General features: G+C 50.5%; 1 protein-coding gene across 9 annotated transcripts in view; it reads left to right on the forward strand.

The window, feature by feature from the left end:
- The first annotated feature begins 245 nt into the window (after positions 1-245).
- Positions 246-14,762, forward strand: part of BRPF3 (bromodomain and PHD finger containing 3) — a 57,122-nt gene continuing 42,605 nt past the window's right edge. For 3 of the 9 annotated variants that reach the window (XR_014232536.1, XM_082346665.1, XM_082346664.1), the window contains exons 1-6: positions 246-451; positions 3,809-5,285; positions 8,641-8,797; positions 11,150-11,281; positions 13,616-13,744; positions 14,038-14,350. Coding sequence is in view for 7 of the 9 variants with exons in the window: in XM_082346665.1 (XP_082202791.1) it covers positions 3,835-5,285; positions 8,641-8,797; positions 11,150-11,281; positions 13,616-13,744; positions 14,038-14,350 (2,182 nt within the window). In the remaining 2 variants the exon portion in view is untranslated. The remainder of the gene's footprint in view (positions 452-3,808; positions 5,286-8,640; positions 8,798-11,149; positions 11,282-13,615; positions 13,745-14,037; positions 14,351-14,762) is intronic. The other 6 variants (XR_014232537.1, XM_082346663.1, XM_082346662.1 and 3 more) reach the window with 4 other exon arrangements.

Here is a 14,762-nt window from a genome sequence, read left to right on the forward strand (position 1 = left end):
CTCCTCTCCGCGTCGCCCTGGCCGCCGCCGCCGCGCCGGGCACGGGCGGGGGGATTTTTTTCTTGTTTCCCCTCTCTTTCGCGCTCCCGCTCCTGTTCAGCGGGAGAGCCCGCGGAGCCAGAGAGGGAGCGAGGGAAGGGGTGGAGGTGGCGGGGGGAGGGGGGGAGGCCGGAGGGGCGGATCCTGCCTGGGGGCTGATCCCTCCCTCCCCTCGGCCGGGCTCCGTGGCGGCAGCGGCGGCGGCGGCGGCGGTTCCATTCCCCCTCCTCCCCCGGGAGCGGCGGCGGCCGGGCCGGGGCCCCAGCACGGGCCGGGAGGGGGCACGGCGGTGGCCACGGAGGCCAGCGCGGGAGGAGGCCGCGCTCCGCTCCCCGGGCCGCGCCGACCTGCTAGGCGGCCGGCCCGCCCGCGCCCAGGGGCCCCGAACGGTGGGGCCGGGCCGGCGGCTGAGGTAATGGGGGTGGCAGCGGGGCCGGACGGAGCGGGGGCGGGGGCAGCGGGGCCTACGGGGACCAGGGACTGCGCGGGATGGGGGAGGGAAGCGAGGGGCTTCCCGAGCGGGGTGGGGGCGGCGCGAAAGCTCTTTCCTGGAGCCAGGGTGGCAGCGGAGAAGAAGAAGGCGGGTGAGGGGGGAGCTGAAAAGCGAGGACCCCCTCCCGCAGCCGCCATCTTGTTTCCCCCCCCGGCCCTGGAAGCCGAGCCGCCGAGCCCCGCCCCCGCCGCGCTCTCCAATTGGTCAGGCCAGAGGAGAGTTCCACCCCCTGAGCGTCCCTTGGCCCCCCGGTTCCTCCAGACGGGCAGGTGAGGCGGCCAATGGGCGCTTGCCTCTGTGCCCCGCTTGTTCGCAGGCGCTAGCTTTCTCTGTCTGAGGGTCGGACTCCGCGTCTGTCTCAGGCACGCTCGCTCCCTCCCCTCTGGTGAGGAGATGTTATTTCCCCCTTTCCTCTCCGAAGGGTCAGGATTCTTTTGGAAGAGGTGCCCCTTTAAAGGGGCGGGAGCCTTGGCTGGGGTCCTTGTCTCATGAGTATCTCGTGTGGGGTGCAGGGGGAACAGTCTAATTGCAGAAACTCCTTATTCTTCGCGGACCTGGGTGGGGTGGGCGAGTGGGGGCTCAGGGGATGCCGAGTAGACCTCTGGGGGTGTTGGAGGTATTTGGAGCTGTGTATGTGGGAAGGGCTGTGTGGGATGAGAAACTCCCGCCAAAAAACTAGACTGTAAGCTCCTTGAGGGCGAAACTCATTTCGTTTTCCTCAGCAGCAGCCCTTCCCCCTCTGGAGTTGGCCCCCCAGTGTCTAGAGGCTTGGGTAGGACAGCAGAGGCCTCTGTAGATACTTGCTGCTTGGTTGAGAGATACTCGAGTTGCCTAGGAGGTAGCGGGTAGGGAGGAGGAATATATCGTAGCTTTGACAAAGGAGGAGCTACATCCCCTTTCTGAACCATTTCAAGTTACTCTTGAGGTAGATTTTCACACCTCTGCAAGGGTCTGCATGCCCTTGACAGGGTGGGGATAATAAAGCAGGTCTGTTGGCCCGGGCTGCCCCCAGGGAGTTGGCATTTGTCAGGCATGTAGTGGCCAAGGGTCTCTGGAACCTGGACAGAATTTCTGCGAGTGATTCTCTTTCCTTTGGTTCCAAATAGGGTTTGTGCCTGCCTGGCACTGTGCCTCAGCCAAGTTGTTTTTTGTTTGTTTCTTTCAGTCAGACTTTGGGATTGGAAGGCTTTTAAAATAAGGATGTTAAGAATACCTTATTAACAAATAGCAACCCTTAAGAAATAAATTTTATTAATTTCATTTTACTGATGGAGTGTGCGGGCACAGAACGTTTCAGTGACTTTCTCCGGGTCACACAGGGCCAAGATTAGAACCTGGACTGCCTCAGAGCCTCTTTTTGTACCAGACCATGGCGTCTCTGTGGTGTCCTTATGTCCTAGTGAGATGGCTTGAGCAGATCAGAAGATCTGGGTTTGAACTGTAGCTCTGTCACTTAACCAGCTTTAGGGGGAGTGACACCTTTCTGAGCTTCTGTGTCTTCATCTGTAAAATGGAGATGAGGATATCTATTCTCCCTTGCAAGGTAGTTGTGAAAAATATTAAAAGTAAAAGGGCTTTGTAGTTTGTAAAAGTGTGCTACATTATCATCACCATTTCCACTTTATAAAGATGGTAGATCCTGCAAGCAAGGTGACAAATTCTGTTTTTCTCCTTGAAATCGTCTCCCTGTTCATACCCTTCCAAGTCTCTGCCCGCACCTCAGGGCACCATATCCCCAAAGGTCTTTCTTTTTTTTTTTTTTTAAAGATAGTAGTCATCTTTTCTTTTTTTTTAAATTAATAAATTAATTTATTTATTTTTGGCTGTGTTGGGTCTTCGTTTCTGTGCGAGGGCTTTCTCTAGTTGTGGCAAGCGGGGACCACACTTCATCGCGGTGCGAGGGCCTCTCACTATCGTGGCCTCTCTTGTTGCGGAGCACAGGCTCCAGATGCGCAGGCTCAGTAATTGTGGCTCACGGGCTTAGTTGCTCCGCGGCATGTGGGATCTTCCCAGACCAGGGCTCGAACCCGTGTCCCCTGCGTTGGCAGGCGATTCTCAACCACTGCACCACCAGGGAAGCCCCAAAGGTCTTTCTTAGTATTGATGGCCTCAGTAACTGTGACCACAGCTCCTTGTGAGCTTGTCATAATTCCCTCCATCCCAGAGAACAATGGGAAAAATTTAGAGCTTTCTCTTTGTTGCACAAGGGTGGACTGGATGTATTTTGGGAGAGAGGGGCTTTTGAGGTAACAGATGCATTGAGAGTTTACCCCAGACATTGCCCCAGTTACCTTGGCCTTAGGTCCAGTGAGGGTCCCACATAGGCCACTTGGGGCCACTCCCAGAGCTTCCAGGGTTTCTGCTTAGAGATGTACTAGCCAGTGCATCCTGAATGCTGCCTTTTGCAGAGAATACCCTGCACATTGTAGTTTGAAGTCCTTAGATCACATGCGACAGACATTCAGGTGCCTTACCCCTTCACCCCTGGGCATGGTCGGGGATAGGGTTTCTGATCATGGATCATGGTAAGATGGGTTGGGAGAGGGCTCTAGACCTGTGGATTTTTGATCCGCCATGGGGCCACAGGTCATGTGAAGAGCTTGTAAGTGGATGCTGTTGTTGTTTACTCCTTTCCTAAGCCTTAACCACCACCCCCTTTTCCATAGTTAGCTGTCCCACAGCCTTATGTACCTCATTAGAACTTTAGCTCTCTCCCCATCTTGCATTGATCTGTAGTGATCTGTTGTGTTTACTTTTCTGTCCCTTCAATCAGACAGCGCTCCTTGAGGGCAGGGATCATGAGTGTTTGATTTCTCATTTCATTCAGCTAACACTTATAGAATGCTTACTTAAGAGTCAGGCACCATTCCAGGTGCTGGAGATACAGCAGTGAACAAGACAGGCAAAAATCCCTCCCCTCATGGACCTTACATTCTAGTGGAAGGAAACAAATATACATGATAAATATATAAATTACATAGCACAGTAAAAAGTGGTGAGTGTTATAGTGAAATATAAAGAAGGTTGAAAGATTGCTGGTGGGGGAAAGGGATTTGCAATTTTGGATAGAATGGTCATAGGTCTCACTGAGAAACACTGTTTATGGAAAGACTTGGAGGAGGTGAAAGAGCAAGCCATGTGGGTACCTGAGGGGCAGGATGTTCAGACAGAGAGAATAGCCAGTTTGCTCAGTGGCCAGTTGATCAGATGGAAGGGTGAATGAATGCATGTATGCCTGAACGTCTGGCTCACAGTCTCCTGGCCTCCTCTCCTTAGGCCTGTCTCGTTGGTTCCCAGGTGCCATGAGGAAGCCTCGCCGGAAGTCACGGCAGAATGCCGAGGGCCGGCGCTCCCCATCCCCCTATAGTCTGAAGTGCTCACCCACCCGGGAGACCCTGACATATGCCCAGGCCCAGCGGATCGTCGAGGTGGACATTGATGGACGTCTGCATCGTATTAGCATCTATGATCCGCTCAAGATCATCACAGAGGATGAGTTGACCGCCCAGGATATCACTGAATGCAATAGTAACAAGGAAAACAGTGAGCAGCCTCAGTTCCCTGTCAAATCCAAAAAACCCTCATCCAAGGGCAAAAAGAAGGAGTCCTGCTCCAAGCATGCATCCGGCACTTCCTTCCACCTCCCGCAACCCAGCTTCCGCATGGTGGACTCAGGCAGTCAGCCAGAAGCACCCCCTCTGCCTGCTGCCTACTACCGCTACATTGAGAAGCCGCCTGAAGACCTGGATGCAGAAGTAGAGTACGACATGGATGAGGAAGACCTTGCCTGGCTGGACATGGTAAATGAGAAGCGGCGAGTAGATGGGCACAGTTTGGTGTCGGCAGATACCTTTGAGCTGCTGGTGGACCGGCTTGAGAAGGAGTCATACTTGGAGAGTCGAAGCAGTGGGGCCCAACAGTCACTCATTGACGAAGATGCTTTCTGCTGCGTATGCCTGGATGACGAATGCCACAACAGCAACGTCATTCTCTTCTGTGACATCTGCAACCTGGCTGTACACCAGGAGTGCTATGGCGTCCCTTACATCCCTGAGGGCCAGTGGCTATGCCGCTGCTGCCTACAGTCTCCCTCCCGGCCTGTGGATTGCGTCCTCTGCCCCAACAAGGGTGGCGCCTTCAAACAGACCAGCGATGGGCACTGGGCCCACGTGGTGTGTGCCATCTGGATCCCTGAAGTCTGCTTTGCTAACACCGTGTTCCTGGAGCCTATTGAGGGCATCGACAACATCCCACCTGCCCGCTGGAAACTAACCTGCTATATCTGCAAGCAGAAGGGGCTGGGTGCAGCCATCCAGTGCCATAAGGTGAACTGCTACACGGCCTTCCATGTGACGTGTGCACAGCGGGCTGGGCTCTTCATGAAGATTGAGCCTATGCGTGAGACCAGCCTCAATGGCACCATCTTCACGGTGCGCAAGACCGCCTACTGTGAGGCCCACTCGCCGCCAGGTGCTGCCACTGCTAGGAGGAAGGGCGACTCCCCAGGAAGTCTCAGTGAGGCTGGGGACGAAGAAGGGCTGAAGGAGGGCTGTGGGGAGGAAGAAGAGAAGGAAGAGGTAGAAGAGGAGGAGGAAGATGAAGGCCAAGGTGGGGTAGGCGGCCCCCTCAAGGGAGTGTCCAAGAAGAACAAGATGACTTTGAAGCAAAGGATCAAGAAGGAGCCAGAGGAAGTGGGCCGAGACACACCCTCCACTGTCCCCATGGTCACTGTCCCACAGATACCCTCTTACAGGTGAGCCTACCTAGGAGGGCTCCCTAGGGACTCATGATTTCTTCTCGGGCTGGTGTTGGCCCTGAGCCAGGCTTCTTTCCCCAAGGTTGGTGAATACCTGTTCTCTTCTGTGCTCTCAAATTTAGACTTCTCCTTTAGACCCTGGGCTCACCTGGCCTGGTTTGTGGTTTTGATTGTGCCCTTCAAAGCAATGTATTTCCTTTGATTCAAGGTGAGACAGACACTTAAGTTGCTTAGAAACCCAGGTGACAGGATGTCTAAGATAGTATTTTTCAACAGGGCACAAGTGGCATTTTGGACAGGAGGTAATTCATTATTAGGGCTGTCCCGTACATTTCTCGATGTTTAGCATCCCTGGTCTTTGTCTGTAAGTGCCATTTGCATCCCCTCCCTCATTGCCTGGTCTTTGTGACAACCTCAGTGCTCCCTACATATGTTTCTGGTAACCTTATGGGGATAGAACTACTTCCGATTGAGAACCACTGTTTCAAGGGGTCAGTATAGGTACCTGCTGTCCAGAAAGCTCTGTCCTGGGAATGATGGGGACTTTGTGTAAGGGGGTGGTCGTGTGGGGAAGATATGCTGTGTCTCCTCCTGAGAAGCTTTTAGATTTAAAGGAAAGAAGATCACTCAGCTCTGCTGTGTAACTAAGCCACCTTGGCCCCCACCGAGTCTGTAGAGAAACCATTGTGCCTGTTTTAAACCATCAGAGAGGTAGCTGGCGCTGTTGGAGGGATGGGAGCTTGGCAGACAAGCAAGAGACAGGGAAGATTTTCCAGCGGAGGCCCATCTCATTGGTGATGTTCACTAAAAAGACTACAGTGTTAGAGCAGGAAGGAATCTTGGAGATTATTCATCTAACATAGTCCTTGCACCTTCTCCCACACCCCCAGATGAAGAAACTGCGGCCACGGGAGGTAAAGTTGTTCACTCCATTATTCATTCAATGAGATGTTTATTGAGCACTTACTATATGCCAAGTCCTGTTCTAAGGGCTGGAAGGAACCAGGGGTAAAGCGACAGACCCTGGACAAGCTGGGGCTTGTGATGCCTCTAGGTTCTGTTCCTGCTGTCTGTCTCTCTTGGTATAAGGGATAGGGAGAAAGGAATACTGGAGGGCAGTGTGGAGTGAGTTGTATGAGGGAAATAGGCAACCAGACTTGTTGGTCTGGAAGGAAGACACAAGAGCTGACAAGATCCAGAGGGAGAGGCTCTTGTGAGCAATGGCTGGAGTTAGATTCAGTCAACTGGAAATGGGCCTTCTAGTCACAGAGCTGTTCTAGGCTCCCCTCCTCCCTTTGGTGAGTGGGTCCATCCTTAGTCTCCATCTGTAGGGTGGTTATGCCCTGGGGCTAGACTTTTTGGTTGTCAGGTCTGCTCTTGTAGGTGGTCTCTTTCAGGGGCCAGCACAGCATGCTGGCTAAGAACCAGACAGACCTGTGTTTGAATCTTGCTTCTGTCACTAACTACCTGTGTGATCTTTGGCAAGTCACTTAACTTCTTTCAGCCTTAGTTTATTTATTTGTAAGTGAACCTACCTCATAGGGTTGTTGGGAGAAATAGATGAGATAATACAAGTAAAGCACAGTGCCTGGCAAATAGTAAGCGCTCAATAAATGGTGGCTTCTGCTGCTACTGCTATTTTATTATTATTCTTTTCCCCACCTGCACAAATGCCGTTGGGACCCTCCATGGCCAAGAGGTTGTAGAAGGAGGGGGCTGCCTGCATCTGGGCAGGTGTGCTTGGCATGGGTGTTGGTGGGGGATCTGTCCTTTGGGGAAAGGCCTAGGCCTTGATTTTGTAAGCTTGGCTTTGGGGCAGGAATGTCTGACCATGGAAAGGCGCAAGGCCTGGGTGAGCAATGTCTAGCCCAACATGAACATCCTTCTTGGATTCCACCTTCTTGTTTAGCCATAATTGTCTTCCTTTCAGTGGAGTAAGGAAGAGAAGAAGCAGAGGAAACGCCACAGGAGCACTGAGGCCTTGCTTAACCAATTTCGGAACACAGATGGTGTAGCAGAGAGATCATGAGTTCCAATCCTGCCCGGCTTCACCATCTTATTAGCTGCATTAGTGACTTTGACAATGTATTCAGCCTCAGTTCCTAAGCTGCCTTTCCATCTTTTATAACATGGGAATAATGTGACCCATGTTGAAGTTTGGGCATTATGGTAGAGACTGTGGGAGCTCATTAATTCCCTTCCCACTCCTCCCTGCTCCACGTGTTATTGGCTTGAGCGCTGACCTCCAGACTTCTCTTTTGGCGCAGTTTAGCCAGCTAAATTTAAAAAAATTTTTATAAATTTTCATACAATTTTTAAAGCTTACTTTCTATTTGCAGTTATTACAAAATACTGGCTGTATTCCCTGTATTGTACAATACATCCTTGAGCCTATCTTACACCCAATAGTTTGTACTTCCCACTCCCCCAGCCCTGTATTGCCCCCTGCCCCGCTGCCACACACTGGTAACCACTTGTTTGTTCTCTATGAGTCTGCTTCTTTTATGTTATATTCACTAGCTTGTTGTATTTTTTATTTATTTATTTTTTTTGGCCACGCCACACGGCTTGTGGGATCTTAGTTCCCTGACCAGGGGTTGAACCTGGGCCCTCGCAGTGAAATCACCGAGTCTTAACCACTGGACCACCAGGGAATTCTCCTGTTGTATTTTTTAGATTCCACATATAAGTGTTACCATACAGTACTTATCTTTCTTTGTCTAGCCAGCTAAATTTTCAGATTCTCCATCCTCTTACATCTTTAGATCCATTTTTTTTTCATTTGGTTCAAAATTAGACATTTTTAGGTTACTGAGATTTTTAATGAAAAACCAGAGGTCAGACAACTCCAAAGGGTTGTATTTGGGTTCAGAAGGCAGTAGCCTGCTGTATTCCTACTAATTTTCCTTCCAGCTTGGCTGTGGACTACTCCCTGGTCTGGTGGGACCCTTAACTACAGGGGGCAGGAAATAGTGACCGCTTTGCCCACAGCTTATGCAAGTTCCTGTTCTCTTTTGCTGCCTTTATCAAGAGAAGAGTGGGGGTGTTGGGGCGCAGACCTGTGTCTCGGGGGTCCAGGACTATAGGGTCAGGGTTCCTGGGGGAGGGTTCTTTTGGAGGATCAGGACTGCAAGGCAGGAGGTGGAAAATCAAGTGAAATATCCCATGCTGAATCTGAGCTGCTTAACTTTGCTGTCCTCTTCAAGCCTTTCTCTGAGGTGAGGCATTTGGCTACTTTATTCTGTCTTCCTCTATAAGGTTCAGAAATGAACCAGGGGGTCTGAATAGGAGCCTGTAATCTGGGCTGCCCACTGACCCTGTCTTTCACTTCCCTGTGCCTCCTCTACTCAAGGTTGAACAAGATCTGTAGTGGTCTCTCCTTTCAGAGGAAAAACCAGTTCATGCAGCGGCTTCACAACTACTGGCTGTTGAAGCGGCAGGCACGGAACGGTGTCCCCCTCATCCGGCGCCTGCACTCCCACCTGCAGTCCCAAAGGAATGCTGAGCAGGTAGGTGAAGTAGTTATTTGAGGGCAGTGGAGGGAGGTGGAGAGTGACGAAGGAAAGATGGTTGGGGCAACCTCCCTGAGCCTTCTGCGGGGCCTTTGCCTGTAGCCATCACCTCTCTAGGTGGTCCATCCCAGGAGTGACCTCCAGGACTGTAGAGCTCTTCAGACCAGATAGCAGCCCTTCTAGATGAGAGAGGCTTGGCTTAGAGCAAATTCTAGGGGAGAGTGGAAAGCAAGCCCAGCTTTCCCTCTTCGTGGGGAAAACCCTTTAGATATGGCAGAAAGGAAGAAGTGGGCTGAGAGTCAGGTGACCATGTTGTATAAGTTAGGAAAAGGCATACTTTCCTTAAGACACTATACTGCCATCTGCCTAAAAATGTTCCATAAAAAATACACTAACCATCTAGGTTGTAGCGCACAGCCTGCCCAGTTGGGGTGATCTTTTAGACATTAGCAACTGGAGTTGCTGCATGTTTAGTGTTTTCCGAGATGGTGGAGGCCTCCTGAGAGACTTTTAAAAAACATATTTAGTTCTCTCTGCCTCTTCACTTGTTCCATTACTTCTGCCTTTAAATATTCCCACACCATTACTCCAGAGACAAGGCAAGCCTTCCCATGACTCTGGTGCCCTCTGTTCTGTCTGATTTTACTTTTGCCTTTTGTAACTGAAGTCCTGAAGGGGAAGTGTATATCCAATCTCTCCTTGAAATGGTCTGCTTGCTCCCCTGTAGCTTCTTCTAGAACATCAGTGACCCCCTTCCAGCCCAGCAAGTCTTTCCTCAGATTCTCACCTTATAGACTGTTGGACTACATTTGACACCACAATCGCTTTGTCTTAGAGCTTCTCTGTGACACCATTTCCCACCCCCTCTACCCCACTGACTGTACCCTGTGCTGATCCTAATTCTTACCCCTTAATGGTAACACTCCCAGGGGCTCTGTTGCCTCCCTGTTGGCTTGGAGAGCTTGTCCACTCTCGTAGTTGTCAATAACTGTGTAGCAGTAGCTCCAGGTTTCTTGTCTTGTCCCCTCCCTTTTTTCTGCCCTCAGTCCCTCTGGGGCAGAGGAACTATAGATGTCCGTGTAGATGCTGTTTCCTGAACTCAGATATTGGAAACTGAATTCATTATCTTCCTTCATCTCCGTAAATGTATTTCCCCATTACTGTCATGGAACTTTCTTCCTCCTGACCTCAGACGTTGCCCACCTTGGAGTTACTTTTGGCTCTTTCCTCCATAAGGAGCTGCAGTTAATCATCCCCTGATCTGTTTTGGGGGATTTATCAGTATATGGCCCTTTATCTCCATTCCACAACTACCCTGCTCACCCATGCCCCCTTAATTTCAGCAGTAGCTTTCCAGGTGGTCTCCAGCCTCTAATTCTTTCTTTGCTTTACAACTGGTACTGTATTACACACTCAACCATTTTCCATCCTGTCATTTCCTTTTCCGGAATATATTCCCCCTCTCCAGGCAGGCCACGTCCAGGCTTTTTTGCCTGGCATTTGAAGCTTCTTGCCAGCTGGATCCTGGGTCTTCCTTGGCTTTTGTGGTTCTCCAGTTTCTCTGCTCTGGCCAGCCCATTTTTCTCAACAAGCAAAGAATCACTAATTCTGCCTTCATACTTCTGCTTTGTGGTCCCTTCGGTTCCAAAAGAGGCCTTTCTTACTGCTTTCTTTATCCACTTGCATCATTAAATGTGAAACCCTAGTAAGATTGCTCGTCCCAGGAATCCCTGACCTAACCCCAATCCACTGAGATCTTCTCTATTTTATGTCCTCTTAGCATTTTATATTCAGTTTATCCAATCAGTTTTTGTTGTCTTTATGCTGCTGTGCCCTTGCGTATCAAACCCTGGGCCTCTTTCTTCCCTCAACTACACTGTAACCTCTTTTAGGGCAAGAATCATGTTTTTGGTGGTGGTGGTGGTGTTTTAAAGTATGTTCAAGTCAGTAAGCACAAGCTCGTAGTAAAAACTTCGCTTTGTTTTCTAGCCAAGTCGAAGCTCTAGGGTGAAATTCTTTCCACCCTGAGGTGTCTATTAGTTTCCTTCTGAAATTCTTTCCAGACCTGAGGATGCACAGCTGCTCTCTGGTGTCCCTGGAGGTAGGGAGAAGCAGTCCCAGCTCTCACCCCAGCAATGGTTATTGTGCTATAGTGAAGAAACATTGTTACAAGGCTGGGGAAGCCCAGGAGGAAGGGTTGTAGAGGGGGTGGAAGGGTCTCTGGGACCATGGGTCCAGGAAGGGGATGGGGCTCTTAGCTGCTGAGGCCCCAGGAGGCTTGAGCAGGGAGAGGACTTTGGGCAGGAAGGAGGCCCACAGCTCCTCTATCCTTTCCCTTCCCTCCTGCAGCGGGAGCAGGACGAGAAGACAAATGCAGTGAAGGAAGAGCTGAAATACTGGCAGAAGCTCCGGCATGACTTGGAGCGGGCACGGCTGCTAATTGAGCTGATTCGGAAAAGAGAAAAGCTCAAGCGGGAGCAGGTGAGGAGGAGCCCCCAGGGCTCTTGTTCAAGATCTTTTTCTCCTACTGTCAGTGTGGCTTCAGGAGACCCAGGAGCCCCTGCCTGGTGTCAGCTTTCTTACCTTCCTGCCCAGCACTATGGGCTCCAAGGCCTGCCTACTCTGCATTGGGTGTGGTGCTGCTGATGGCTTCGAACTTAGGGAGTTTAGCTCCTGGTGGCCTCAGGCATAAGCTTAATATCCTATGCCTATCCAGGGGCCCATCCCTGGAGTTTCTCATTCAGGATATCTGGGGGGGTGGAGGCGGGGGAGCCTGGCCTTATGTTTTGGAGAGCTTCTCAAGCCATTCTTATGGGTATCACCTTTGACCTGGGAGCTTCTGGGGTTTCTCACTTGGCCTTTAAACACTTATAGTCTTGAATCATTTAAATTTTCCAACCTCTGTTCAAGGAGATTCTAAGCCTCTGAGCATGGGGAATGTTGAGGTAGGTAGTGTAGCATAGGAATTAGGAATATGAGCTGTGGCATCAGGCAGCTTGCGTGTTGGTTTTCTTTTTAACATCTTTATTGGAGTATAATTGCTTTACAATGTTGTGTTAGTTTCTGCTGTATAACAAAGTGAATCAGCTATATGTATACATATATCCCCATATCCCCTCCCTCTTGCTTCTCCCTCCCACCCTCCCTGTCCCACCCCTCTAGGTGGTCACAAAGCACCGAGCTGATCTCCCTGTGCTATGCGGCTGCTTCCCACTAGCTATCTATTTTACATTTGGTAGTGTATATAAGTACATGCCACTCTCTCACTTCATCCCAGCTTACCCTTCCCCCTCCCCCGTCCTCAATTCCATTCTCTATGTCTGCGTCTTTATTCAGACAGCCTGCGTTTATATCCTGGCTCTGCCACTTACTACTTGTATGACATTAAGTTGCTTAATCTCCTTATACCTCGAGTTTCCTTGACCATAAAATGGGGGTAATAATAGAACCCATCTCGTAAGGTTGTGAGGATTAGATGACTTAGTGTATATAAAGAGCTTAGAACAGTGCCTGGCACGTAATAAGGCTATAGAAGTGTCAGCTGCTATCATCATCATCATTATTGATACTCTTTGCCTCCCTGAAGTGTCTACGGCAGCACTCTGCACATGACAGTGAGCAAAAACTATTAATTAAATGCCAAAACTGTTCTGTCTGGTCCAGGAATAGCAGCTGTTACTCGCATGCTTCAGAGGCCTGGGTTAAAGATGTTCTTTCTCTCTTTCTCCAAACTCTGCTTCACTGTTCAGCCCCAGCACAAGCCCTTCTCTCACGGTCCTGTAGCCCGAGTTTCCACCGCTGAGACTGGGCAGCTCATGCCACAGGTGGGCATGGAGGACATCTCAGGACCTTGTCTATGGATTCAAACTGTCTGTGCTGTCCCAGGCCTGGTCCCACAGCTGAGCTTCTCTTCCCATTTCTGGTCCAGAGAATTGTAAGGGAAAACGAAGCAGGCAGGGGATGCAGGCAGGCCTGTTTTGATGTAGCCAAGAGGCAGGAACTTATAGTCTAATACACGGCTTCCCAACCTTTTTACATTAGGGCACACATGGAAAATAACATTTGTATAGCACACTGCTGCAAATATGTCAGGCTACTTGCCGCCTAAGGGGGTGAGCCTCGAGGCCCTGGTCACCCTAGGCCGACCTAGGTGGTCAAGGGCCAATTAGGTGGGAATTCTGGCCCAAGGGACATTTTATATCATCAGTGTGCCCCTTGGACTAAGTCAGACCTAGGTATAAGTCCCGTCTCTGTTCTTTTCTAGCCAGGTGACCTTGGGTTAGTAACTCCTCATCATACTCTTTTCAAACCTCAGATTCCATATTTGTAAAATGGAGATAGTAACAGTTTCTCCTTCGAGGTTATTGTGATGATTAACTGAGGTAATATAAGTAGAAAGGCAGTGTGGCATAGTAGTCAAAAGCACACACTGTGAATCCCAATCTGTCCCTTATTAGCTGTGTGACCTTGGGCCAGTCACTTACTTAGTCCTTCCGTGCCTCAGTTTCCTCTTTGTAAAATACCTCATTTGTGCCTATTTTGAACATTACTTGGCACTTAGTAAGGACTATAAAGGTATTAACTATTATTACTATAAGTTTTGGTATAGCGCTGAATGCACAGGAAATGTTCACAAAGTGGTAGCTGTTGGTGTCATTATTTCTAGGCTAAAAGTTCAGTGATAACTCCTCAAATAGTGGTCAGCTTAATATCTTGTGAAAATTTGTTGTACACAACTGGTGAAAGTCAAGTTATCAAGCAAGAGTTCGGTGCCTCTTTGGGGGGTGTCCTGATTTCTCCCTATCTCCCCGACAGGTCAAGGTCCAGCAGGCCGCCATGGAGCTGGAGCTTATGCCATTCAACGTTCTGCTGAGGACAACACTGGACTTGCTGCAGGAGAAGGATCCCGCACACATCTTTGCCGAGCCCGTCAACCTGAGTGAGGCAAGTTCCCCCCCTACTTCCTGAGCAGTGAGCCCCGCCTGAAATGGAAATAGGGTCTGAGCAGGCTAAGAAGGGGTTGGGCCACAGGGTGTACAAAACCTGGGGGTGTCTAGCAAGGCTAGTAGACTTGCCCACGGTGAGGGCTCAGCAGGCCAGGGTGGGCCAGGGCCCTGGGGCTGTGAGTGAGCCCGGCATGGCCGAGCCAGAAAATGGGGAGGCAAGAGTGCCGCTGAAGGGTGCGCCTGTTTGGCTAGTAAATGGTTGTTGTAATTGTACAGGTTTTATATGTTTAGGTTCCAGATTACCTGGAATTCATATCCAAGCCAATGGATTTTTCTACTATGAGGCGGAAGCTGGAGTCCCACCTGTACCGCACCTTGGAGGAGTTTGAGGAGGACTTTAACCTTATAGTTACCAACTGCATGAAGTATAATGCTAAAGACACAATTTTCCACCGAGCAGCTGTCCGCCTGCGGGACCTGGGAGGGGCCATCCTGCGGCACGCCCGGCGGCAGGCAGAGAACATCGGCTATGACCCCGAGAGGGGCACCCACCTGCCCGAGTCACCCAAATTGGAGGACTTTTACCGCTTCTCCTGGGAAGACGGTGAGAAGCCTGGACGGGCCGGGAGGAGAGGGGCCAGGAGGAGGCACAGGGATAGAGCCCAGAGAGCCAGGGATCAGGATGGGCCTTGGGGCTATAGGGTAGACTCCAGGAGCAAAGCTGGGGATAGGCACAGGCTGGGGTACATGTGCTTGTGGCTGGGATAGTTCCAAGGGTTAAAGTTAATTCCCTGAGCACTTCTTGAATAGTAGGATAAGGGGAATCAGGTACTAGCTGTCTGTCTGAAAAGCTAAAGATTCACCAAGGGTCTTTCTTTCCTGGACTCCCTCTGTGTGGCGTTGGAGCATGGGCAGCAGGAGTGCAGTGCTGGTGTATGTCTGGCTCATTCAGAAGAGTGCAGGTAGAGCATCAGAAAAATGGAATTGCCTCCGTAATTCCCTACTCTGCCTGCCCC

The sequence above is a fragment of the Balaenoptera borealis genome, assembly GCF_965194805.1.
Source record: "Balaenoptera borealis genome assembly, chromosome: 12".
Lineage (NCBI taxonomy): Eukaryota > Metazoa > Chordata > Mammalia > Artiodactyla > Balaenopteridae > Balaenoptera > Balaenoptera borealis.